This window comes from Schistocerca gregaria, chromosome 2 (genome assembly GCF_023897955.1).
Source record: "Schistocerca gregaria isolate iqSchGreg1 chromosome 2, iqSchGreg1.2, whole genome shotgun sequence".
Lineage (NCBI taxonomy): Eukaryota > Metazoa > Arthropoda > Insecta > Orthoptera > Acrididae > Schistocerca > Schistocerca gregaria.
In genome coordinates, this window is record NC_064921.1 from 712,248,299 (window position 1) to 712,274,514 (window position 26,216).

Genomic DNA, 26,216 nt, shown 5'->3' on the forward strand with positions numbered 1-26,216 from the left:
GATGCTAAATGGTAGGACAGACTTATTGGGTTATGCAGACAACATCACAGTTCCCATTACAAGTAGGGATATGGAAAATCACTAAAGTGGAAAATTTTAAATACCTTGGTACATGGTTCAACAGGCAAAATAATTTAAAACAGGAAATGAAGCAACATATTGTGAACAGGTCTAAAACTTATCTCAGTCTAAAGCAGATAATGTCATCCAAGAATCTGTCAATTAAGACCAAACTTAAAGTATACAAAGCCATGACAGGGCCAGTATTGTTGTACGGGAAAGAAACCCTAAGCACAACATAGGAGGACGAAGAAAACTTGTTGGTCTTCAAAAGAAAAATTAAGAGAAGGATCCTTGCATCTTTGGGCCTGTCCAGGAAGGGAGCTCATGGAGACATAGAAAAAAAAAAACCAAGAATAGTATGAGCTGATGAGGCAACTGAACATCATTCGAAAACTGAAAGTTTGGAGAATAAGCTTGGCAGGCCACATTAGTAGGAGACCAGACACTGCTTGGACAAAAGCTGTACTTAAAGGAAGACCTGATGGTACCCATCCAATCAGAAGACCCAGAAAGCGATGGGAGGATAAACTACAGAAAGACCTTTGCCAGCTAGGAGTCAGTGACAACCGGATCCAAAGCGCACACGATCGCCATCTATGGAGGAGCATTGTGAAGTTGGCGCATGATCTACAGGGTCCTTGATCACCGATTTGATGCTTGATGATGGAGAATATTTCGTAAGGATAGCTCCCATCTGCACAATTCGGAAAAGCTGGTGGTAGAGGGAAGGATCCATATGGCTCGGGTAGTGAAGCAGCAATTGAAATCAAGAGTGTTATATTCAGCTGCATCTTGTGCCATAGGTGATCTACTTTGCTCTTTGTCACAGTTTGGTGGTGGCCATTCATCCTTGTGGACAGTTAGTTGGTAGTCATACCAATATAAAAAGCTGTGCAATGATTGCAGCAGAGCTGGTAAATGGCATGGCTTCTTTCACAGGTCACCTGGCCCCTTATTGGGTACTATAAACCTGTGACAGGACTGGAGCAGGAAGTGCTGAGTGGGTGGATTGGGCAGGTTTTGCACCTGGGTCTTCCACAGGAATATAATCTTTGTGGCAAGGAGTTGGGATTGGGAGTGGCATAGGGATGGACTAAGAGGTTGTGGAGTTGGGTGGGCAATGGAACACCACTTTAGGAGGGGTGGGAAGTACCTCAGATAGAATGTCCCTCATTTCAGGGCGTGATGATAGGTAATCAAAGCCCTGGCAAAGGATGTTGTTCATTTGTTCCAGTCCAGGATGGTGTTTGGGTGATGAAGGGGACACTTCTTTTGGTTGGTTCTTGGGGATGATTCGAGGATTGGGGTTGTGGGGGGAAATGGCACGTGAGATGTTAATAGGCTAGGTCTGGGGGATGGTGCCTGTCTGTTATGGTCTTGGTTAGGCCCTCAGCATAGTGAACAATGGAGTTTTTGTCACTGCAGATACACTGTCCCTAGGTAGCCAGGCTGTATGGGAGGGATTTTTTGGTGTGAAAGGGGTGACAGCTGTGAAAATGCAGGTACTGTTGGTGGTTGATAGATTTAATGGGGACAGGTGCAGATGGAGCCATCAGAGAGGAGAGGTTCAACATTTAGGAAGGTGGCATGCTGGGCTGAGGAGGACCATGTGAAGCAGATGGGAGGGAAGGTGTTGAGATTGTGATGGAAGATAGGGTGTCTTGGCCTCTGAGTCCAGATCAAGAAGATCTCATCAATGAACCTGAACCAGACTAGGAGTTTGGTGTTTTGGGAGGCTAGGAAGGTCTCCTCTAGATGGCCCACAAAAAGGTTGGAATAGGAGGGTGTTATGTGGATACCCATGGCCGTGCCATAGAATAATTTATATATACCATTCTTTCAAATGAGAGAGTTAGTAAGGTGTATGCGGAATGAGGCAATGGGTTTGGAGTGTGGAGGATGTTAGGAAAGGTAGTGTTCAACACGGTAAAACAATGGGCATAAAGCATGCTGGTGTACAGGAAGCTGCTATCAACAGTGATGAGCAGGGATCCAAGAGGTTGAAGGGATGGGGATGGTGGAGAGTCGGTGGAGGAAGTTGTTGCTGTCTCTGATGTAGGAGGGTAGATTACAGGCAATTGGTTGGAGGTTTGTAAAGAACTAGTGCAACAGACCCATTAATAAATCAGGAATCCCCAAGTATAACAATACAGTGCAAGTGCTTTTGCACTACATCTCCTAAACAACATACTTCCAAAAATATTAACTAAAAGCTCCCAGCACAAGATTTTCCATTTCACTAAGAAATGTAGGCAAGTGAATATCTTAGAAGAAATGGAAACTTTCAAGCATTTAAAAAGTCAAGCTGATACACTTCTTAATGAGAAAACAGGTCTTCAGAACAAAAACTTCTTTGATAACTTCAGTCATATTCTGCTAATGACAAATTAGAAATCATCTATAAAATATGATGAAATTTAAAATTTAATATTACCTCATCATATATTTTAATATTTATTTTTATTTTATTTCATTTTCCATATCATTTTATTTTTTACTTTTTAAATTTCCACAATTGCACACACAAAAATACAGTTATAGTATTTGAAATTATTATTCCATGCTTATCTTTACTTTTTGATCAATATAATACCTTTATAAATATCAAGCTGTAAAACAAACAAGACAGAATTTGTAAACAAAAACCCAACTCTCAGTAAGTATGTAAGACACAGTTTTCTATGATGGTAAATGTAATTAAAATATGTTTACACTCACATCATAACAATTCTTTTGGTGGAGGTAATATGTAATATTTTGTACAAAACCATAAAATGATGTGAGAATAGCCTAGAAGGCTGATACTAGTTGTGACAAATAAAATTAATACAGCAAAACTGGAAAATGAAACAGTCTTTTAATAACTTCATTGCTGTGGTACACACTATGAAGAAAATTATCAATAACTTAAATTGGAATGATCACATAGATAATGTTGTAGGGAAGGGTAACCAAAGACTGCATCTTATTGGTAGAACACTAAGAAGATACAACAAATCCACTAAAGAGACTGCCTACACTGCTCATGTCCTCCTTCTGCTAGAGTGTTGCTGTTTGGTATTTGGTCCTTATCAGATAGGACTGACAGAGGATATAGAAAAATTTCAAGGAGGACAGCTCATTTTGTATTATTATGAAATAGGCAGGAGATTATCATAGATATGATAAGAAAGTTGGGGTGACAAAAATTAAAATAATGGTATTCTTCATTGCAGTGAGATCTTTTCACAAATTTTCAATCTCCAACTTTCTCCCTCAGGCATGAAAATGGTTTTTTTTTCCTCTCCTACACAGGGAGAAATGATGATAATAATAAGAGAGATCAGAACTTGCAAGAAAGTATTTATCTGTTTATTTTTCCCTCACACTTTGCAAGAGTGAAATAGTGGAGAAATAGTGTGAAAGTGGTTTGTTGAACCATCTGTCAGGCACTTAAATGTGAACTGCAGAGTAATCATGTATGTGCAGCTGTAGACTATCCGTCTTCAACACTGGTGGTTAGCAGGAGGAGAATATGGACAGATACAGATTTTGAATAGGTGGATGGATCGCAGAATGTCCTTTCAGATTAGGGTGGGAGGGTTGAGGAGTAGATATTTCTCATTTCAGCATGTGATAAGATGTAGTCAAAGCTCTGGTAGTGGCTATGATTTAGTTGTATAATATCCATAAAATGAATACAACACTCTCAGTTACTATATTTGAAACCCATTCCACTATTAGCAATTCTAGTAGCCTGTCAAATAAAGGTTTGATGTCACATTTGATATTAATTACAGATGAATAATTCTACATTACACTGCTCCAGTTAATCTCCCTTGGCAGATACTACATGTAAGACAGACAACATTAATGCATGATAAGTAGTAGTTGAGTATTTAAGTTTGATGTTTTAATAACTTTTACACATTTGTTTGCAATTTCAGGAAAAATGTGGAATGCGTTACAGACAGCCCCAAAGACCCAGATCATACAAACCCATAAGGGTAAGTGTTATATTCCACTTACTTATTTGTTGTTATTTCCGTAATGTGCAACTCAACAATATTATGAAAAGGATACATTACTACTCACCATAAACATGACATGTTGATTGCAGACAGGTACAATGAAAAAACTGTTATGTATTATTGCTTTCAGCCAATGCCTTATCCTGCAAAGAAAATATGCACACATGTACCCAAGCACACACATCTCATGCATACATGACTGCTACCATCAGCAACTCTGACTAGCAATCTATCTTTTACCTAATATTGTTGTAATGTGTAACTGATATTTTAAAGAAAACTTCAGGATCTTTTGTTGCCTGTACCTCATGTAAACAATAAATACAATTTTAATTATAGAATAAAGCCACAGCATAATTCACTTGACAGAATCAGCTATGATTAATTGCAAAAGAAATGACCTCACTTCATTTTATAAATTTTTTTACTTCATTGAAAATCAGTACTGATTTTACCCAGTTGTGTGTTTAACTTCTTGAATGTGATGTTATTTTACTGAAATTTTTGAATGATATCACTCAAAATATAATTTACAGACTTACTGTTGTCCACTTCTGCCAATGGATGGTTGCACAGTATATAAAACATCCTATATGAAGCACTGTACTCGGCGAACAGGACCAATTCCTCCAAGAAATGCACTCTGCATACCTCAAGGATTATTTTCCAGGGAAACTACTCAGCAGGTAATTGTTACACATAATTGTCATCCTTGTACTAATTATGCTTGTGGACTTATTTACTTTGCGAGAAATATATGAAACAAATCCATTACTTATACCAACTTCAGAGAGTATTATATTAGAGTACATGTTAATAGAAGTGCCCTCTGCAGACAGCATAGCACTGCTGTACACATGGCCTTCAGAGTGTATGTGCACGCATCATTGCATTCCTCCTCATGTAGGGAGATCATGGATTCTTGAAATGTCTCTGCTGTCCTCCTCATTTGCTAGCCCCTGACTAAAGTGGCATGGTGCAATGGAAGCATACAGTTGGAAGTGCTTCAGGTGCAGACACATTCTGCACTCATCTTCCAGTGTCAAACCATATGGTAACACCATATGGTAATACCAGCAACACTAGACCTGTTGACCTCAGACATTGGCCCTGGAAAGTGGAGAACCAGCAGCCGTAGCTGATGTGTGACGCCCATTGTGGATGGCCTCGGAGGTGATGGAGTGACATCAGGGAGCACCTGGCAGTCCACATGAAAGTGAAGCTGATCATGATGCCTCAAGCCTCACCATATGGTAATACCAGCAACACTAGACCTGTTGACCTCAGACATTGGCCCTGGAAAGTGGAGAACCAGCAGCCGTAGCTGATGTGTGACGCCCATTGTGGATGGCCTCGGAGGTGATGGAGTGACATCAGGGAGCACCTGGCAGTCCACATGAAAGTGAAGCTGATCATGATGCCTCAAGCAGAAGCAGTTCTCCATGTGGACATCACAGTTATGCTGCCCCCAGCCACTGACAATGACAGCTTGAATCCATTTAGGGCAATGTCTAAAACCACACACACAGAAGCCGCACCCAGCCAGAAGAAGGAGGAGGGCACAGGACGAGTAGCAGTGTCCTCAGCTAGCATCTTCTCACTGAACAGCATCAAATGGTACAAGGAGAGAAACCGATCTAAGGCAATGTCAGATGAAGAGTTGGCAACATATTTTCTCATCTGAGATTTGAACATTTGCACTAGGCATTCCACCTCACTGTTAGATTGTGTATAGAGTGGTAGGGTGAGAATGCGATGGATACCACGGGAATCACAAAATACCAAAAACTCTTGGAATGAAAATTGTGGATCATTATCAGACACAACAACATGGGCAAGCATTTGAGTGAAATTTTTTTGGACAAGGCCATGATGGTGGCAGCTATGTCTGTGGAAACACAATGATCAGCATACAGAAAACAAGAATATGCGTCAACAACCAACAACCAGTAAATGTTGAGAAATGATCCAGTGAAATCTTTAGTCCCATGCATGTAATGCCATTGGCCAAGCAGATAATGACATTCAGGGAGCTGCTTGGTGCATTGTGAACCGGTGGCAACAAGGTGGGTAACATCAGCGTCCATGCCAAAGCCAAAACTCATGTCAACAGGCCAAATGGTTCAAATGGCTCTGAGCACTATGGGACTTAACTGCTGAGGTCATCAGTTCCCTAGAACTTACAACTACTTAAACCTAACTAGCCTAAGGACATTACACACATCCATGCCCGAGGCAGGATTTGAACCTGCGACCATAGCGGGCGCGCAGTTCCAGACTGTAGCGCCTAGAACCGCTTGGCCACTCTGGCCAGCCAACAGGTCAACCCTCTGAATGAAGCACAGAGAGGATCACTACGTGAGGGACCTCATGATCTGTGTCTAAAAGCAGAATACCATCCACAACAGTGAACTGATGTCAAAATAGGCCACAATTATGGAAGGAGTCGGGTGCGTGAGAAGGTGGTGAATCCAGCCAATCATGTTATATGAATGTTGTAACACTCTGCAAAACGGGATCCAAACATACACCCTTCATGATTCGTAAGCTAGTTACAGAAAAACCATCAACTGTCTACTGTGTGGTGACATCAGTGTGGAAATAAAGCAATTCCTCCTGATCAAATTCTAAGTCTGGACTGGCTGGTAGGCGGAACAAAGCATTGGCATTTTTCTGTTGATTCATAGAGCGGAAATGAATCTCATAGTTGTAACATGAAAGGAAAAGAGCCCAACATTGAATAGAATGTGCTACTTTATCTGGTAATGACACAGAAAGACTGAGTAAGGAAACCAATGGTTTGTGATTGGTGAGCAGGTGGAATTTTGTACTGTACAGAAAAACATGGAATTTCTTCACAGTATGTACAATGGCCAAAGCTTCCTTTTCTATTTGAGAATACCAAGTTTGAGCACAAATCAGTGTTTTTGAGGCATAAGCTATATGTCACTCAGAGCCATCAGGGTATCTATGAGCCAGTACTGTCCCCAGGCAGTATTGCGAAAAGTCCATCGCAAGGACCAAGTGGAGGCCTGGTTGGTACATTACCTAAACAGGGTGCAGACTGCAACATGGACTTAAGGGTGGAAAATGTGGTTTCACGAGCCAGCGACCAATGAAACGATGTAACATTCTGGATCAGAAACAAAGTGCAAAAGTTTTGTTTTTCTGTGTATAAAAGCAGCTACATACCATCCAGTGAACCCCCTCACATGGTTGCAGATGACATGATGTTCGCTAAGTAAAAAGACGGCAACAGAAAAAAAGAGCTCAGAAAATATGTTGCAAACAGCGCCAATAATTGCTTAAAACATGCTGTAACATACAATAAATAAGATTAAAAAAAACCACTGATGATGGTGATATTTGCCGCCAAAACTAGTTTGGGATAATAAACAAATAAATAAATAACAAGGTGTTTTGCATCAAGGTGGACTCAATTTCTGATATTACTGTCATCCAAATTGTTTGCACAAACTGGGACAGATGTTCTAAGTTGTTCCAAAAATGTTGAAAAATACTGGGAGCTCTAGCGAATCCAAAAAGCAACCACAAGTATTGGTACAGTCCAAAAGTGGTACTGACATGTAACATACATTGTAACTCTGTATCTAAAGGTAGTTGTAAATAGGCATCTGGCCAGTCAATTTTTGAGAGATATGGACCACATGATAACTTTGCAAAGGGTTCATTCGGGCACAGTATCAGGCACTTACCCCTATAGATTGTGCATTCACAGAAACTTTAAAATTGCTGGAGAGGCATAACAAGCCCAATGGTTTCTTTACTATAACTAAGGGTGTAGACCATTCAGTTGATGCAATAGGTGAAACAACACTGGACTCTAAGAGGTGATCTAATTTATCTTTGATCTGTACCCTGAGTGCCACTGAAAACAGATGGGCTGGAAAAAATGACGTTGAGCTGGAAGATTCATGGTAATGTGCGCTTGAAAATTGTTGGCATGCCCCAATCCAGGAGAGAAGAAAGGACAAAACTCTGAACATAATGCATCCATCTATGTATGCAGCACTTGTTCAACACTAAATTCACTTTATCTGAAATGGTAAACATCAAGCAACTTAAAAGCGCCTAATCCAAAAAGATTCTCCATATGTGCATTATCTACAAAAAGAAATCTAAGTGACCAGACTACTGACTTGTAGATCACTGGGGCAGAGAATTGGCCAAGAATAAGAATACTTCATTTATTGTAATTTACTAAATTCTGTGACACAGGAAGAAGCACAGGGGAGCCCAAGTCCACACAGATTGTGTGTTATACAAGGTTATCACAACTCCTGTATAACTTGCATGTGCAGAACTTTATGAAAAACCATATCATCATTGAAAAGCTGGTTTGCTGCAACAGAAATAGCTTACATAATACGAAACTTCCTGGCAGATTAAAACTGTGTGCCCAACCGAGACTCGAACTCGGGACCTTTGCCTTTCGCAGGCAAGTGCTCTACCATCTGAGCTACCGAAGCACGACTCACACCTGGCCCTCACAGCTTTACTTCTGTCAGTATCTCGTCTCCCACCTTCCAAACTTTACAGAAGCTCTCCTGCGAACACAGGAGACATCCCCCAGGCTGTGGCTAAGCCATGTCTCCGCAGTATGCTTTGTTTCAGGAGTGCTAGTTCTGCATTGAAGGGGGTAATATTTTGTCTAGCATGGAAGTTCATACTTACAGTTTTTGAGTATTTATGAGGAGTCTATTTGCTTCAAACCAAGATTGTAATTGACAAGTAGTTTCATTGACTGCATCTTGCAATGTGTCACCTCTAATGGTTATCAGGATATTTGTGCCATTGGCATACAAATATGAGCTGGTATTTGGTATGTGTTCTGGGAGATCATTTATAAACAATATGAAAAGAACAGGCCCAAGAACAGATCCCTGCACCGTTTGTTGTATATAGTGTATCTGACCTGCGGTGCCTGGATCTCTTTGATTTTCTCATTTCTTCATATTGCTTTCTTTCACTAAGGTAGCTATGGAACCAATAGCGGGTTACACCTCTAATCCCATACTTCTGGAGTTTCATAAGAATCAGCTTGTGGTTGACCATGTAAAATACCTTGAACTGATCAAGAAATATACCAACAGCAGGTTGTTTATGGTAAACACAACTTGTGCACTTTTCTAGAAATGCATACAAATCATGTGTGGTTAGACCTATTTTTCCGAAGATTATATTGTGAAGATGTGATTATGTTGTTAGAATTTAAAACTATTTCGAATCTAATTGACATACAGTATTCAATGTAATTTGCAGTGTCGTCTTTTTGAGAAGGCAGATAGTATAGCAATTGGCCTATTGTTTGCTATGTCAGGTTTCCCTCCCTTCTTGTAGACAGGTATAATTTTAGCAAGTTATCGCTGGTTTGGAAATGTTCCCTCTAGAAATGAGGTATTTATGATATTTGACAGGGCTCCACTTCTGTAATTTAAACACTTATGAAGTAAGAATCAGGGTATCATATCACGCCCTGCCGAATAAATCTTTGTAATTCTTTTTTTTTATAACACAATAATAATCCTCTATCCTTAACTTTCTACCTGTCTGTTCATTTACTATACCCAGGCAGGACACCAAATTTCTTGGGATTACTATCAGTAACACTCTAAATTGGAAATCACATATTGAGACACTGTCACAAACACTTAATAAAACCTGTTATCTATTAAGTTCATTAAAAGACACAGCCAGTGTAGGTGCCTTAAAGCTGGTGTAACATGACCTGTTTCAGTCTGTCTTGAGTTATGGCCTAATCTTCTGTGGAAACAGCTCTGATTCTCTCATAATTTTTAAGTTACAAAAACAAGTGGTAAGAAAAATGAAATGTAAAAATGAACTGAAAGCTGTAAACCACTGTTTCAATAGTTAAAAATCCTGTCACTGCTATGCCTCTATATAATGGTTGTTTCACATAAATGCAGATCATGACACATGACACCAGAAACAAAACCCAACTACAAATTATACCTCACAACTCAAAATTATATGCAAATGGGGTTACGTGTATGGGCATCAAAATAAACAACCAACTCCCAACAGACATAAAAACAAGCAAAATCCCAAAAATATTAAGAATTAAATTAAAGAACTTACTACTAAATCACTGTTTCTATTCTGTACATGAATTTCTTGGAACAAAATTTTAATTACTTGTAATAAGCTGTTTTTTAGCACTTGTAAGTATTTCTAGTTAGTAAGATAATTTAATTATTGTATGTTATTCATATCCTGTCTGTATCTCTTATGTGTATTCTGGTATCTGTAGTATGTACCACCACTTTCATCTCTCATCACACATCACCTTTTTTATATTTTGTCTTTATATCCTACATGTATGAGAGTTATGTACCACTACCACCATCTCTCATCATACACCATCTTAACATAATTTTAAAATTGACTTGTTCTATATCATGATGTGCTTTGCTGTACAAATTGTGTGATCTACAGGGTCAATAAATAAATAAATAAATAAATAAATCATGTCTATGTTAATTTATTTCTCGTCATACAGCATGGACCTGAGACTATCCTTTGTTTGAGGAGCAGCACTAGATGCAGGATATTAGTCATTTAGTGGATGCCTTACACTAAGATCATATCTGTAATGTAACTGTTGCTGCAACTCAAGGGGAAGAACTAAATAGATTATAGCTCCTTTTAGGACCTGTAGAGGTGAGGGGCAGGTGCAGATCACACAAAGAAAAATCTCTGTGATTGCTGGAGTTAGAGTGGCAATTTTTTTTTTTTTTTTTTTTTTTTTTTTTTTTTTTTTTTTTAGATTAAAGTCATGTAAAAAGTCAGGCCATCTTGAAAGAAAACAGAATAGGATAAGACTGCAAAATATTTGGTAATTTCCAGAGAAATAAAGTTTGTTCCAGCAGAACTTTGGGGGATAGGGAAATAATATAAATGAGCTACTTGTTTGATTTTAAGACTTCTGAAAAGATAGATGTTCTGCAACTGAGTGAACATCATACACCACAGGGTTCAAGAAATTAAATATAATTGGTTTTAGGATAGCAGAATTTTCATGAAGAATCAACATGGAAAAAAGAATGTTACAGTGTACATAAAAGTTGCAGATATAGTTTAAAATGTTGAAATATGCAGTAATTGTGTAGTCTAGAACTTCTAATCACATGCTTTTGAGTTGTCACTGTAGAATACTTCCCATGTTATTGTAACAACCTACAGGCCTTCAAAAGAAAACTTCAGTTTATGAGAACACTGTCGAGTTACCTATCAGACAAAGAGAAACATTGTACAGTTTATGGAGGTTTCAATGAAAATTTCTTAAAAAGAGATATCGAAATATTGTTGGGCTGTTACAATATTACTTCAATAATGAATTTTCCAGACATTACTCAGGGCAGTAAAAATTATGTTTACCAGATTAAAACTGTGTGCCCGACCGAGACTCGAACTCGGGACCTTTGCCTTTCGCGGGCAAGTGCTCTACCATCTGAGCTACCGAAGCACGACTCACGCCCGGTACTCACAGCTTTACTTCTGCCAGGATCCGTCTCCTACCTTCCAAACTTTACAGAAGCTCTCCTGCAAACCTTGCAGAACTAGCACTCCTTTCTTTCAGGAGTGCTAGTTCTGCAAGGTTTGCAGGAGAGCTTCTGTAAAGTTTGGAAGGTAGGAGACGGATCCTGGCAGAAGTAAAGCTGTGAGTACCGGGCGTGAGTCGTGCTTCGGTAGCTCAGATGGTAGAGCACTTGCCTGCGAAAGGCAAAGGTCCCGAGTTCGAGTCTCGGTCGGGTACACAGTTTTAATCTGCCAGGAAGTTTCATATCAGCGCACACTCCGCTGCAGAGTGAAAATCTCATTCTGAAAACATCCCCAAGGCTGTGGCTAAGCCATGTCTCCGCAATATCCTTTCTTTCAGGAGTGCTGGTTCTGCAAGGTTTGCAGGAGAGCTTCTGTAAAGTTTGGAAGGTAGGAGACGGATCCTGGCAGAAGTAAAGCTGTGAGTACCGGGCGTGAGTCGTGCTTCGGTAGCTCAGATGGTAGAGCACTTGCCCGCGAAAGGCAAAGGTCCCGAGTTCGAGTCTCAGTCGGGCACACAGTTTTAATCTGCCAGGAAGTTTCATATCAGCGCACACTCCACTGCAGAGTGAAAATCTCATTCTGGGATTATGTTTACCATATCGCTGACACATGAGGAGTGTCCAATAAGTAATGCAACTTTTTTTTCAGCCAGTTTCAATTGAAAGAATGCAGAATTTGTTGGGAGACATCTTGAAGTATTATTGCTTCATCCCCTATAGTTGCAATAAGTTTCGACAGGTGATGACACTATACGTAATCTTCAAAGTGGCATCTGTAACAGAGGTGCATTCCAAGCAGAGGGCTGTCATTAAGTTTCTTTTGCAGTAAACCAGAGCATCACAGATGTCTGTAGGCACTTGTGGAATGTCTGTAGAGACCTGGCAGAGAACAAAAATGCAGTGAGTCATTGGGCAAGGTGTCTCTCATCATTGCGACAAGGTCGTACAAACCTTTCCATGGGCCATATACAGCTGTGACTCCTGCAGTGCTGGAATGTGCAGACACTCTCAACCAAGGTGACAGAGATCTCAACCAACCACCTCACTGCACTACTGAATGTTTCTTTTGGTAGTGCTGATACACTCGTCCACCAGTAAGGATACTCAAAGGTGTGTGCCTGCTGGGTTCCTCGCCACATAACAGATGACCATAAAAAGCAGTGAAGTACCATTTGTGCAGAACTACTTGCATGCTATGAGGCTGATCATGACAATTATTTGTCAAATATTGTCACAGTTAATGAAACATTGGTTCATCACTTCAAACCAAAAACAAAACTGCAATCCATGGAATGGTGTCACACCACCTCTCTTGTGAATAAGAAGGTCAAAGCTGTGCCCTCAGCTGGTAAAATGGCAATGGTCTTCTGGGACTCTGAAGGGGTTATACTGTTTGATGTCCTCCCTCATGGTGCAATGATCAACTCTGAAGTGTACTGTGCTACCCTCAGAAAACAAAAGAATCAACTTCAACATGTTTGTCATCAAAAATGCAAATGAACTTCTCCTTCTCCATGACAACACAAGCCAGTGCATGCAAGAGGAGCTCATAAAACTTCATTGGACTGTTCTACCTCATCCACCCTACAGCCTAGATCTTGCACCTTCTGACTTCCATCTGTAGCGCCCAATGAAGAATGGGGTCCACAGGCAGAAGTACATGGACAATGGAGATGTTATTGATGCAGCAAGGTGTTGGCTCTGACGTCAACCAGAAGAGTGGTACCATACGGGCATATAGCCACTCCCTGCAAGGTGGTGTAAGAACACTGCATTGAACAGAGATTATATCAAAAAATAGGGTCTTTTCATCACAAAAATGAGGAATAACATGGTGTTCTGGAAACCTGAATAAAACCTACCTGCTTTCAGAAATTAAATGTGTTTCATTACTTATCGAACATCGCCCATACTATCTGATAATTATGCACAGCTAATAAAAATTAACACTGAAGTACCATACAGTTCCAGGAAATAGTTTGTGTGAAATAGCTGGATGTAGGGGGATTGGTCACTGTTCATAAACAGTTGGAAACTGTGCCAGCCATGATCAACAGGCTTCAGGTTGCTGGCCTAGGCTGCACTGATACTGGGGCACCTGAGGCAGATACTTTGGCACCTCTGAAGTTTATACTGTTGCCAGGGTTCCTGGATGTTTTGGTGTCTTTCAGTTCACTCATCATGGCTGGTTCACATTTAAATGGTGAACAGCAGCAAGGTCACAAATCTCTGGACAGAAGGCAAAAGTAGGTACCAGCTGCATGGGTCTTCCCCTACACTGCAAAACAGGTGTGAGGTACTGCCCACTGCTGAAATTATATCACATGATGCCTTGTCTGTTGGAACTGGGGCCAGTCTTCCTAGGAGGTCTGAGCAAGTGAAGGGCATTGGGCTTGGGACTGCTTGTCACTGGGAGCTCAAGCATTCGTTGGGTGATGGAGCCCCTTAGGGAAATAGTGGGCAATGTCCAATCTGTTTTCGTGCCGGGGGTCATGGCCAAGATGTTGCAAAAGATCCTTTGGTAGCAGTTGTGTGCACTGAGTGCATCCAGTTGCAAATCGTGGCTCTTGTCAGCACAAATGATGTTTGTTGCTTGGATTTAGAGGCCATTTTCAATTTCTACAGGCATCTGGCTGCTTTGGAAGACAGTTAGCCTCACCCATATGGTTCTAGTGCTTTGCTGCATTTTTCCCAGAACCAATTTCCATCATTTGGGTTGGAGCCACATGGAAGGCTTAAACCTGTGGCTCAGATGATTTTGTTATATTCATGGATGCAAATTTCTCACCGACTGCAATCAGTTGGAGAACTGTAGGACCTCCCTTAACAGGTCATGTATGAACCACACACAGGAAATGGATACTAGGATAGTGGAGTACGCGTGGCACACACCTGTATGTTTTCAGTCCCTCTGAAGCTGTATAAAATACATTCTGATCTCAGACAGGAAAGAATATCATTCTCATTAAAAAAGGAGAGTAACATTCCATCTCAGCAGGTATCGGAAAGAAAATTTTCATGTCTGAATGGAATGTATATCACAAATAGGTTGTATGCCAGTGATGGATGCATGTTTATAGCTGGAAAAGAGATTAGTACAGATTCTGAAAGAAAAATGTGTTGGGGGAAGATGAGTGTTAAAGGTGGATCAAACATAAACTCAGTTTATTTGATCGCTCTAAGCTTGTTAATACCAGTGCCTAACAATTTTAATTGTATCTTACAGCACTGAGGATGGTCACTTAGTGACCGAAAATCAATTTTGCGGATCATACAAAAAAAAAAAAAAAAAGAGACCAAGGCTGTTTCTCCCTCCAATTCATCCCTTTATGATATCCCCCTCACAAAATTTAGAAACAATGTGGTTAAAATATTTTGTGACCTACTATAAGGTTTGCCAAATGGTGTACAACATGATGCCAAAAGATAGAATACAGATTGATAGAAGTATCTGGTAATAACATATTACAGAAAGCATAAGAAAGATATCTACTATACAAGTCATAAATTATACATATATCAGGACAAAGCATTCAGATTTTCAGATCTGTGGAACATTCTGTCACAAGACAAACGATACAAACTCAAAACTACAGCATTACAACACTAAACTATAGAAATAAGTGGAGAGGTAATGTAAATTACTAGAACTACATATTGCAAGTTTACATTTATAAAGTCACACCTTCAAACTCATCAAAAGAGAAGAAAATATGTTTAGAGCCTAAGTGTACAATGAGTGAGCTGACTTGAAAGACTCACAGTGATGGGTTCGGACCAAAAGAATACACTCAACCATTAGTAGGAGTAAAACACAAAACCAGTCAGCCAAATAAATCACAGTACTTAACGATATGTTGACTCGTGAAAGGAGAAAATAATGAAAACACATTAGGGCCTAAGCTTACGAAGTGGGAACTGACCCACAAATCCAAACCAGGGACAGACCATCAAAAATGTTATGACACAACAAAATGAATAAAGTTCACAATCATATATCTATGAGATACAGTATTGCAGTACTCAGGATAAATACAGGTAATAAGATTCATAAATAGCTTTGAATGATGACATAATCAAATAGCATGAGAACCAAAACCAGTTGTTGAAATCCGAAATGTATACATCTTGTTATACTGTCTACACTCGTAAATGTCTTCCAAACTATTTGCTAATTGTTCATACACACTAACATATGTACATAGTGGCCTAGATGATTCACTTACAATTTGATAAAAAAATACATATTGATTTAAAGTTACATAAAGTATTGGGAAATTAATTCCCCCACTTGAAAAAATATGCATTTGTATGGAATAACACTGTCCATGCCAGATACGATTTTTGTAAACAGTTAAAGAAGGTGACTGATTGATACAGGTAGCCCAATTTGTGGTATAGCTGAAAAATTTGGAGACAAGATCAAGTACAATCAGAATTTTGAGGAAATATTCATTGTAGGTGTAAAGATAGGAAGAGCTACAGGCGAGCAAAGCAAATTGATAAAATCTCAAGTATGGTTAACTTTTAGTATAGAAGACAAGACCTTTGAACATGGATGTATCATGATCCCTAGTCTGGAAGAAAATGAACACTATGTTTGCAGAGTCATACAACTATATAAATGTGTTTTGTTTGTCAGGAATGTAGTTTGTCAGGAATGTAGTATTTAAGATGATGTAATTTCTGAAGTTCTGTCTTATCTATTGACTGAGTTTTAATCTATGACATACTATTTTGCAGGTTAATACAGCTATATAATTATGTTTTTAATAGATACATACTTTAGAATCTGATACATATATGCCATGATACTAAATGAGTAGATCCTTTTACAGTTTTGAAATGGGACAATGCCATTAAAAATCTAGTAACAAATTTTCAAATAAATAAGTAGAGCATATACTGTGTGATGTGAGGGAGATAATTTGGGGGTTCTGTGCTTCTTGTGTTTCCTTGCCCCAAAACTGTGGACCTTCACTGAGGCAAACTGCCGTTTCATGAGTAGTTACTTCTATGATTGTTTCTTCTATTAAAATGCCTGTGGTCATCCCAATTATTCCTATCCTGCTAATGTTCAAAATTTCTCTCTCTAATGACACTTTGATCCTGATAGAAGTTACTTTATCTCTGTTTCTGTTATTACTCCTGTTGTGATTTCTACCATTCCGATTATTATGGTTCAAATTTCTTTCTACTGCCTGGCCAGCTTGGCAGCATATCGTAAAAATTGTTCAAGACAATAGTCAGGTCCGTGTACTAAATCCCACTCCAGCCTTTCATCATATACCCTTTTAGAGCATCAATGAAGGTCATTTTGTCAAATGGTTTGTGAAGGTGTGTTAATATTTTAAGTTGATTCTTATTAAACTCTGAGTACCACCCGTACTCCTATAATTAGAACCATTCAAAAATTCACTTTTGATTTTCCCCTGTTGAACTTCCGACCAAAATTTAATTTAAAAAACTTTACTTGAAACTTTGATATGTTTCCCACTGACTTAAATTTAAATTTATCCATGATAGGGCTTCACCTTCAAGACATCTTCTAACAAATATAATTTTTTAATTGTCATTCATGCTTGATACAAAACCATCTTTACAGTGGTGAAGAAAGTCCACTGGATAGCAATGTTGGACCACAATACCATTGTTTGCACACAGATTTTTGTGAACATAGTTTTCCTGGACTGCTGAAATTTTGATCCAAAACAGTTACATTAGTTTGCATATTGTTTGCAACATTTAAAATTTTTTTGGTTTACACTGGTAATATTTTGTTCCATTTTTTTTTTTTTGCTACAGTCTTCTGTTCAGTTCTGATGTCATCAACATTCTTCAATTATCTTGCTGACTCAACTATCAACTCATTTGCCAAAACAATAAACAGATTTTCTAAAACATCAACATTTCATTCACACTTTTTAACCCCTCTAAGAACCCATTTTTAGCTCTGACACTTGATTACTAAGTTGGTCCATTAGATCTTGTACTTTGTCTAATTTACTATTTTTATCTGTCTTCATTTTGCCAAAATTAACTGCAAAATATCAGTTTTTACTGTTTCTTTACTGACCACAATTTCACTAGGCTCAGATATGTCTTAACTGGATCCTACAGCTTTCACTTCTTCCTCACTATAACTCTCATCTCGATTCATTTTGTTAACAACCACATGAGTCCACAAACAAATTAACTTCACAAATAGTTTGTACTTGTTGATGTTCTGGTAGTAGTTGTAATGTCCTTTTTCATTCCATCCAGTCTGTCAATGTTGGTAGTACATCGTCACTGTTGATATGAATTGCTTTGCTGGGTAGGCCTCAGTCTTCTTTCTTCGTGTAATTGGAAATTCATTCATACATAAATTGTGAATGCAATAAAGTACTTTTTTTTCTGTAACAGACAAAAATTCATTATTAGTCAATTGATCCCAGATGACGCCACTACATGTAATCTCCACCTCCCTCCTTTGGTGTTGTCACTACTATCATCGATGGTAAAGTCTTATCAAAAATTATGAGAGGAGTAAGATTTACAATACACTTTTCACTTATCTTATTTTCTCATAGTTGGCTCCATTTCCTCATGTCTAGGGGTCTTATTCTTGAAGCTCAAATTTTCACATTTTAGGTTCTCATGTTGCACTTGACATAAATAAATTTGATGAGTACCTATGCAGATTTTTTTATGTTTATTTGCTTCACATTTTACTATGCCACACTGTCATTTGAATTTTCACATTAACAAAGCTGAAACTACATTGTTCTTCCAAAACACAAAAACACATCCGATCATATCAGAGGTATGCCCACTGCTACTTCCTCACTCCGCAGTAATAACAATATTCCAAAGGGTTTACAAATTTTCTTGACAAATGAATTTCTTTTACTTTATAAATGAATCCAGAAATAAACATATTAAAAAGTACCAGATTGTGTGATTAATAACAGAAATTTTAAGAGTGCCACATATTTCGTAATTTCAAAAGTTTCTTTAAAAAAATAATTTCAACTGTACATGCAAAGCTAGTACGTACACATCGATTGTAACAATGAAAATAAAGTAATTCAATTTCATAGTTTTTAGCCTGAAATGTAATATACTGTGTATAAAATTATATGAAATTTTTCATGTAAACATTTGAGATAATATTGCCCAGTCCAAAATTTGAAAATTAGTTCTGGTCTCAACTACTTCCACTGAGAAAAAGTAATGCTAGAGGAGGGTATTCCTTTCCAACTTGCAATCAGTAAAGAACAGGGAATCAGTGATCATTCACCATTACAGCATTCCTGGATATTGTGGTAAATAAGAATATTTTAAAAAAAGTTGGAAGATATTTCTGCTTAGCAAGAATATAATATTTCAGATTACCATGAAAGTTTCAGCACTATCAGTGATGAACATCAGTGAAAAAAATTTCAGGAGCCTTGTACAATATACCTTAAACAGGAATGTTCTGAGCAAAGTTGTAAGGGGGAGAAAAGACATGCCATGGTTCAACAGCCACATTAAAAAGCTGCTAAAAAAGCAAAAACAGTTTCACTATAATTTTAAACATTAACTGAATGAAGCCAAAATTAGCAAAGGGAGAATGCTTGAAGTATTCAAAGAATTTGAATGCAAAATTCTATCTACTGATCTAACAGCAAATCGCAAGAAGTTTTGGTCATAAGTTAAACCAGTAAATGGTTCAAAACCATCAATCCAAACACTCTGTGACCATAATAGCATCAAAATGGGGGATGACAGAGAAAAGGCCAAAATACTAAATGTCTTTTTATAAAACTGTTTCACTGAGGATGATTACATCTACATCTACATGTGTATCTACATCGACAGTCTACAAATCACTCTTCAGTGCATGGCAGAGGGTTTGTTGAACCACCTCCACAATAATTCTCTATTATTCCAATCTCAAATAGCTCATGGAAAAGACGAACACCTAAATCTTTCCATGGGAGCTGTGATTTCTGATATTTTATTATGATGATTATTTCTTCCTATGCAGGTTGCCATCAACAAAATATTTTTGCATTTGAAGGAGAAAGTTGATGATCAAAATTTTGTGAGAATATTCCAGTGTAAAAAACACCTTTGTTTTAATGATTTCCATCCCAAATCCTGTATCATGTCTGTGACTCTCTCTCCCCTATTTTGGGATAATACAAAATGTGCTGCTCTTCTTTGAACTTTCTTGATGTACTCCATTAATCCCGTGTGTTAATATCCCACAGCAGAACTCTAAAAGAGAACGAACAAGCGTAGTGTAGGCAGTCTCTTTAGTACATCTGTTATATTTTCTAAGCATTCTGCCAATGAAACACAGTCTTTGGTTTGCCTTCCACACAACATTTTCTGTGTGTTCTTTCCAGTGTTGTTTATAATTGTAATTCCTATGCATTTAACTGAATTTAATGTCTTTATGTTTGACTGATTTATAATGTAAATGGATTCCTTTCAGCACTCATGTGGATGACCTCACACTGTAAATCTTCCTTTAAATCATTCCTATTTCCAAGAAGGGTCATCAAACAGATTCTCAAAACTATAGGCCTATAACTCTTATGTCAATCTATTGTAGAATTTTGGAACACGTTTTATGCTTGCATATTATGGCATTTGTGGAAACCAAAATTCTCCTCCATAGCAATCAACATAGGTTCTGAAAAAAATACAGTCATGTGAAACCCAACTCTTTCTCTTCATCCATGAGACCCAGAAAGCAGTGGACACTGGCGTCTGGCTTGATACTGTGTTCTCAACTTCTGAAAGGTGTTCAATACAGGTGAACAGCATCTACTGACAAAAATGAAAAATGTTAGCATACAGGATATCAAACCAGCTTTATAACGGCTGAAGAATTTATAGCAAACAGATTTTCATAGGAGAGAACTCTTTGCATGAAAAATAATAATGGGCATACCCCATGGAATGTTAGAAACCATTAACTTTCACAATATACAGTATATAAATGGCCTAGTGGATAATACCAAAAGTTTCACAAGGCTTTTTGTGGATGATGTTGTTATATACAGAGAAACTGCAACACTAGAAAATTGTAGTGAAATGCAGGAAGACCTGCAGAGGATGCTTGCTGCCAGGATTGACAGTTGATGCTCAACATAAACAAAAGTGACATATTGCCTATAAAAAGACAGAAAGACCTATTACTGCATGACTGCACAATCACAAAACTATAACTGGAAGCATTCACATCCATAAAATACGTAGTAATATGGATATGGAGTGTTTTATTGTGGAACAACCACTTTAAACTCGTTGCAGGTAAAGCATATGGCTGAAAGAGATTCGTTCGAACAATCCTCAGGAAGCATAGTCCACTCGCAAAGGAGGTACCTTACAAAACCCCCATATAACAAGTACTTGAATACTGCTCAGCTGTCTGGGACCTTTACCAGATAGGATTGATAGAGGTAATGGAGGAGACCCAAAGAAGAGTGGTGAATTTAGTAAGCATGAAGCTGATATGGAGGTGCCCAGCCAGCTCCAGAGGCAGCCATTTCAAGAAAGGCACTCCACGTCATGGTGTGGTTTAATGTTAAATTTCCATCAACGTAAATTTCTAGAAGAATGAACAATATACTGCTTCCTCCTACATATATCTCATGAAAAGACAATGAAAGTAAAATTAGAGATATTGGAGCTCAGGCAGAGGCTTACCGACAATTGTGAAAGAGGCGTGTGTGGAAAGAGATGCTAATTTGAAATTCATTTTTTTTTTAACATTTGTAAGAGGCTTTCCTAAAAACATTTCCTAACAGTGCATTAAAAAAAAGACAGCTACCAATAACCAAATACAATGAAATATCAGATTTAAGGAAAAGAGAATTTTACACACAGGTCAGAAAAGATAAAGTGTTGTATTACTAGCATGCTGCTAAAAGTACTGTATTATCTGGGAGAAAGTTAATAAAAGACTCATAAATATGAAATTCACAATATAAAATAATTTGGGTAGTAACAAAATTAAAAGTATGGCCAGTGGAACAATTATATTGTCACTAATACGAAGGTGGTTTGAAAAGTTCTCGGAATCACGATGAGAGGTCAGCACTAGTGCAACAAGTTGTTCACATGATATTTATTGGACTGTTGCCTATAAACACATGGCAAGTCAATGCTCTTGGAAGAGAGCTGTGGTGGTGATGTGGCTCTGTTGTTCCTGCGTAGTGATGTATGAAGATGGAAAACAATCAAAATTCAAGCAGTGATTAAGTACTTCATAAAGAAAGGTATGAAAACAAAGGCTATTCAGTTCACACCAATTTTCAGAATATCCTGGTGGACTCTGCTCCTTCATATTCAACTGTTGCCAAGTGGACAAATGAAATTAAGTTTGGACGAGAGAGATTAGATGATGATCTGCACAGTGGTTGGCCAAAATATGTCACTACTCCAGAAATCATTGCAAAAGTGTTCAAAATGCTCATGGAGGACCACCGATTGAAAGTGTGTGAGATTGCTCATGCCTTCCAGATGTCATCTGAAAGGGTATATCACATTTTAACTGAAGAATTAGAAACGAGAAACATGGGTGCCATAACTCTTGACGTAGGATCAAAAACGCATGAGAATGGACATATCAGAACAATGTTTGGCCCATTTTAGGAGAAACGAACAAGATTTTTTGTGCCGGATTGTGACCACAGATGAAACTTTGTTGCACTACTATAGCCCAGAAACAAAACAACAATCAAAGCAGTGAAAACATGCTGATTCTCAGCCACCAAGGAAAGCAAAGACAATTCATTTAAAGGGAAAGGTCATGGCATCAGTGTTCCAGGATGCAAATGGGATTCTGTTTGTAGATTACCTCCCCACTGGGCAAACATTTACTGGAAAACGCTATTTAACCTCCTGGACAAATTGCAACAAAAGATACGTGAAAAAAGGCCAGGTTTAGCAAGGAAGAAAGTCATCTTCCATCAAGACAATCTGCGCCCACACATGTGCCATTGCCATGGCAAAATTACAAGAACTAAGGTATGAATTGTTGCCACACATGCCTTACTCACCTGATACAGCTCTGCCAGACTTCCATCTCTTCCCAAAACTGAAAGTATTTCAAGGTGTACGGAGATTCACTTCAAGCGAAGAACTGATAGCCAGAGTTGATAACTGTTTTGCAGGCTTGGAGAAAACTCATTTTCAAGATGGGATCAAGGCATTGGAACATCATTGGACCAGGTTCATTAATCTAAAAGGCGACTACATTGAAAAATAAAAAAAGTTTCTGTGATGTAAGTACTTTTTTTCTATTCTGTTCTGAGAACTTTTCAAACCACCCTCATAATTCACAATTTGGAAGTATTTATTATCACGACTTTCTAAATGTGCCAATGAAACTGGTATTAAATAGTTGCAGAAACCATAGAATGCATCAAAAATGTTTTTCCATAAAACTTTAAGCATTTAGAATTAGCACTAACATTCTTCATTGACATTAAAAGAATTATAAAAGTTCTCAAAAACTAAAGATCATATGTTGTAGATGTAATTTCAAATAGAATTCCATCCTTAGTGATGAATGTATTGCACCACCAACAAAGAGAATTTTGTCAGTCAGATTAAAATATGCCCTTTTTGAATCTCTTTATGTGAAAAATTGCATTAAAGACTTAAATATTGCCAATTTCTCTCACAGGCATCTTTTTCAACGTATTTAGAAAGTAATGTATTCATCAGTAATTCCACACTCAGCCAGAAACAGTTTATGTAATGTAACAAAGTTTTAATTGCAGAAAAGTTGATCAACTAAGAACACCATTTGTGCATATTAAATAAAAGCTTAAAGCACTCTGTCTTCAGGCCACAAGTAGCCTATTGGGACTATCCGACCGCCATGTCATCCTCAGTGGAGGATGCGGATAGGAGGGGCATGGGGTCAGAACACTGCTCTCCCAGTCGTTATGATGGTATTCTTGACCGAAGCCGCTACTATTCAGTCTAGTAGCTCCTCAATTGGAATCACGAAGCTGAGTGCACCCCAAAAAACAGCAACAGCACATGGCAGCCTGGATGGTCACCCACCCAAGCACCGACCATGCCCGACAGCGCTTAACTTCGGTGATTCACGGGAACCGGTGTACCCACTGTGGCAAGGCCATTGCCAAATAAGAGCTTACATCTTCTGGAATTGATGATTATGCAAGCAAGTGGTTTGAATTATATTTATTACAAAGAATACAAAATTTTGTTCTGAAGAATTCAAACAATGCTGAAAGTAGGAAAAAAGTTAGTTGATGTGAAGAAGCACATGAGAAAGAGGTACAGTGTCACAGTAACATTGACCAATGAGTGTACTGTGTTCAATGATATGGACATCACCCATGCAACATTATGGTTCCTCACACCATAATACCTGGACTACCAAAATGATCATGTTCAACAATATTTCTAGGTGCATTATATGTTCCCACCTTTACCATATGAGGGTACATCCACCATTGTCAAACATGATCATTTTGCTGGTTCAAATGTTATGGTATGGGAAGGCATAATGTTGCACGGGCATACTGGCCTCCAGGGTCAAAATTATTGTGACACTGTACTCCATCTCCACATGTATTTGGCCTGGACATCATTTTTATACATCATGGTGTGGAGGTGCACTGAACTGCACATTGGAACGAAAGGATATTCAGCCAATGGGTTGGCCTGCCCATTTCGCTGACTTAAGTCCAATCAAATATGTCTGAGATGCTTTGAGGAGATGTATTGCAGACTTCCACATACACCAACAACTATCCAGCAGTTGTCATCCATGCTTATGGACAAATGGAATGCCCTACCACAATAATTCCTTACCAACCTTGTGGGGTGCAGAGTAGCATGTTGCAGAGCATGCTTTTCCACCTGTGGTGATTACAAACCCACTCTTCATGTCATTGTGTATTTCTTTCAGTTGGCTTCCATTCTATACTACTATACTGTAGCAGGTCATTCTATGTGTGGTCCAAGTTTCATAGAGCTATGTTACTTGACAACAACATGTCATGTGAAAGTTACTTTCGTCCTCAAGTTTTGCACACTAGTGTGTATGAATGTCCTTCCACTTAATGAACCTCAAGCTAGTTAGTATTTTTGTGGACAACCACTACAACTCTTCCTATTAGAGAGAAAGCACTAGAAAATATTGTTAATGATGTTTAACAAAATATTAAACTGCTGTCTGAAAATGTTATTTAATTATGAAATTATGAAAAAAACACCATGTTTTCAGTTGTATGCATCAAATAGAATAACACCAGCAATTAACAATAGCACATGAACAGGAGTTAGCAAATAGGATAGATTGTTCCAAATTTTTAGTTCTACATACTGATGAAAACTTGAGGCTATTTCCTTGCTGAAAGATGGTTGATGATCCAATGTTGACGAGCTAGATCTATCACAGCTTCACCAGCACCTCATTAGCTACCACTCTTTGGAGTTCTTACTGGGCTTTACAGCTACTGCATTGGTTTAATGTCTCATCAACAATGAGATCATTAGAGAACTGAATTGATCCCAGGGCACTTGAAGGATGAGAGATGATCTAAAAGAAGAGGTCGAGAGGATAAGCAACAGGATAATTAAGATCAGAATAATCACAAAGGGAAGAAGTATGGAGGTAGTTCTGGTGTATGCCCCTCAAGTGGGCTCTACATCTCCAGAGAAGGAGGGCTTCAAAGAAGAACCACAAAAGCAATTCAATGGACAATGGGTTACAGTCATGGGAGACTTGAACACACATGTAGGGAGTGAAAAACAAGGGTATGAAAATGTAATGGGAGCAGAAAGGGTGGGGAAGTAGAAATGAAGAAGGGAAGAGACTGCTGGAATTCTGCAAGAGAAATGGTTTAGTAATACATAACTCATGGTTTCAGAAGTAAAAAAAGCCTCAAACTAATATAGTATGGCAGGAATCTAGTGCAGGAATCTTCTGTGGATTACATGCTCTATGACTGGGAAACCAAGAGGGCTGTAACAGATGTAAATGACCACTGATTGGTGATAATGAGTCTGAGAATCGCGAAAGAATGGAAGAAGACAGAGAACTCGGAAAGGAGAATTACACTATGGAAACAGATGGAAAGGAAGTAAAGGAAGAATATCAGGAGATTATAAGGGAAATATTACCAAAAGATGGACCAAAACAGGAGAAGAGGAATGGGGACCATTTACAGCAGGACAAGTGACAGAAAACAGTGGAAGGAGACACCAAGGTGGAATGAAAGAGTCAAAGAGGTAGTGGGAAGGAAGAACAAGGCCTTCAGACTGTGGTTCCAAGAAAGGAACAAAGTAGCAAGAGAGGATTAAAAGAAAAAGAAAGAAGAGGCAAATAAGACAGTAACTGAGGAGACAAGAAAGGGGTTGGAAGAATGGAGAAACATGACAGAGAGAGACAGCAGAGGAAGTAATAATACGTTATATGGAATAGTCAAAAGTAAGAGGAGAGGTTTGAGAGAGGATGCAACAATGATAGACAGAAATGAGAATGAGGTTGATAACACAAAGAGACTGGAGATAGTTAGAAGGAGTGCTTTGAGCA

At 38.4% G+C, this 26,216-nt stretch overlaps 1 protein-coding gene across 1 annotated transcript in view; it reads left to right on the forward strand.

Annotated features, from left to right (window-relative positions):
• The window catches only part of LOC126334830 (stabilizer of axonemal microtubules 1), a 180,725-nt gene that overhangs the window by 58,094 nt on the left and 96,415 nt on the right, over positions 1-26,216 (forward strand). Inside the window, exons 3-4 of the mRNA XM_049997490.1 lie at positions 3,990-4,049; positions 4,610-4,759. Of these exons, the coding sequence (XP_049853447.1) occupies positions 3,990-4,049; positions 4,610-4,759 (210 nt within the window). The remainder of the gene's footprint in view (positions 1-3,989; positions 4,050-4,609; positions 4,760-26,216) is intronic.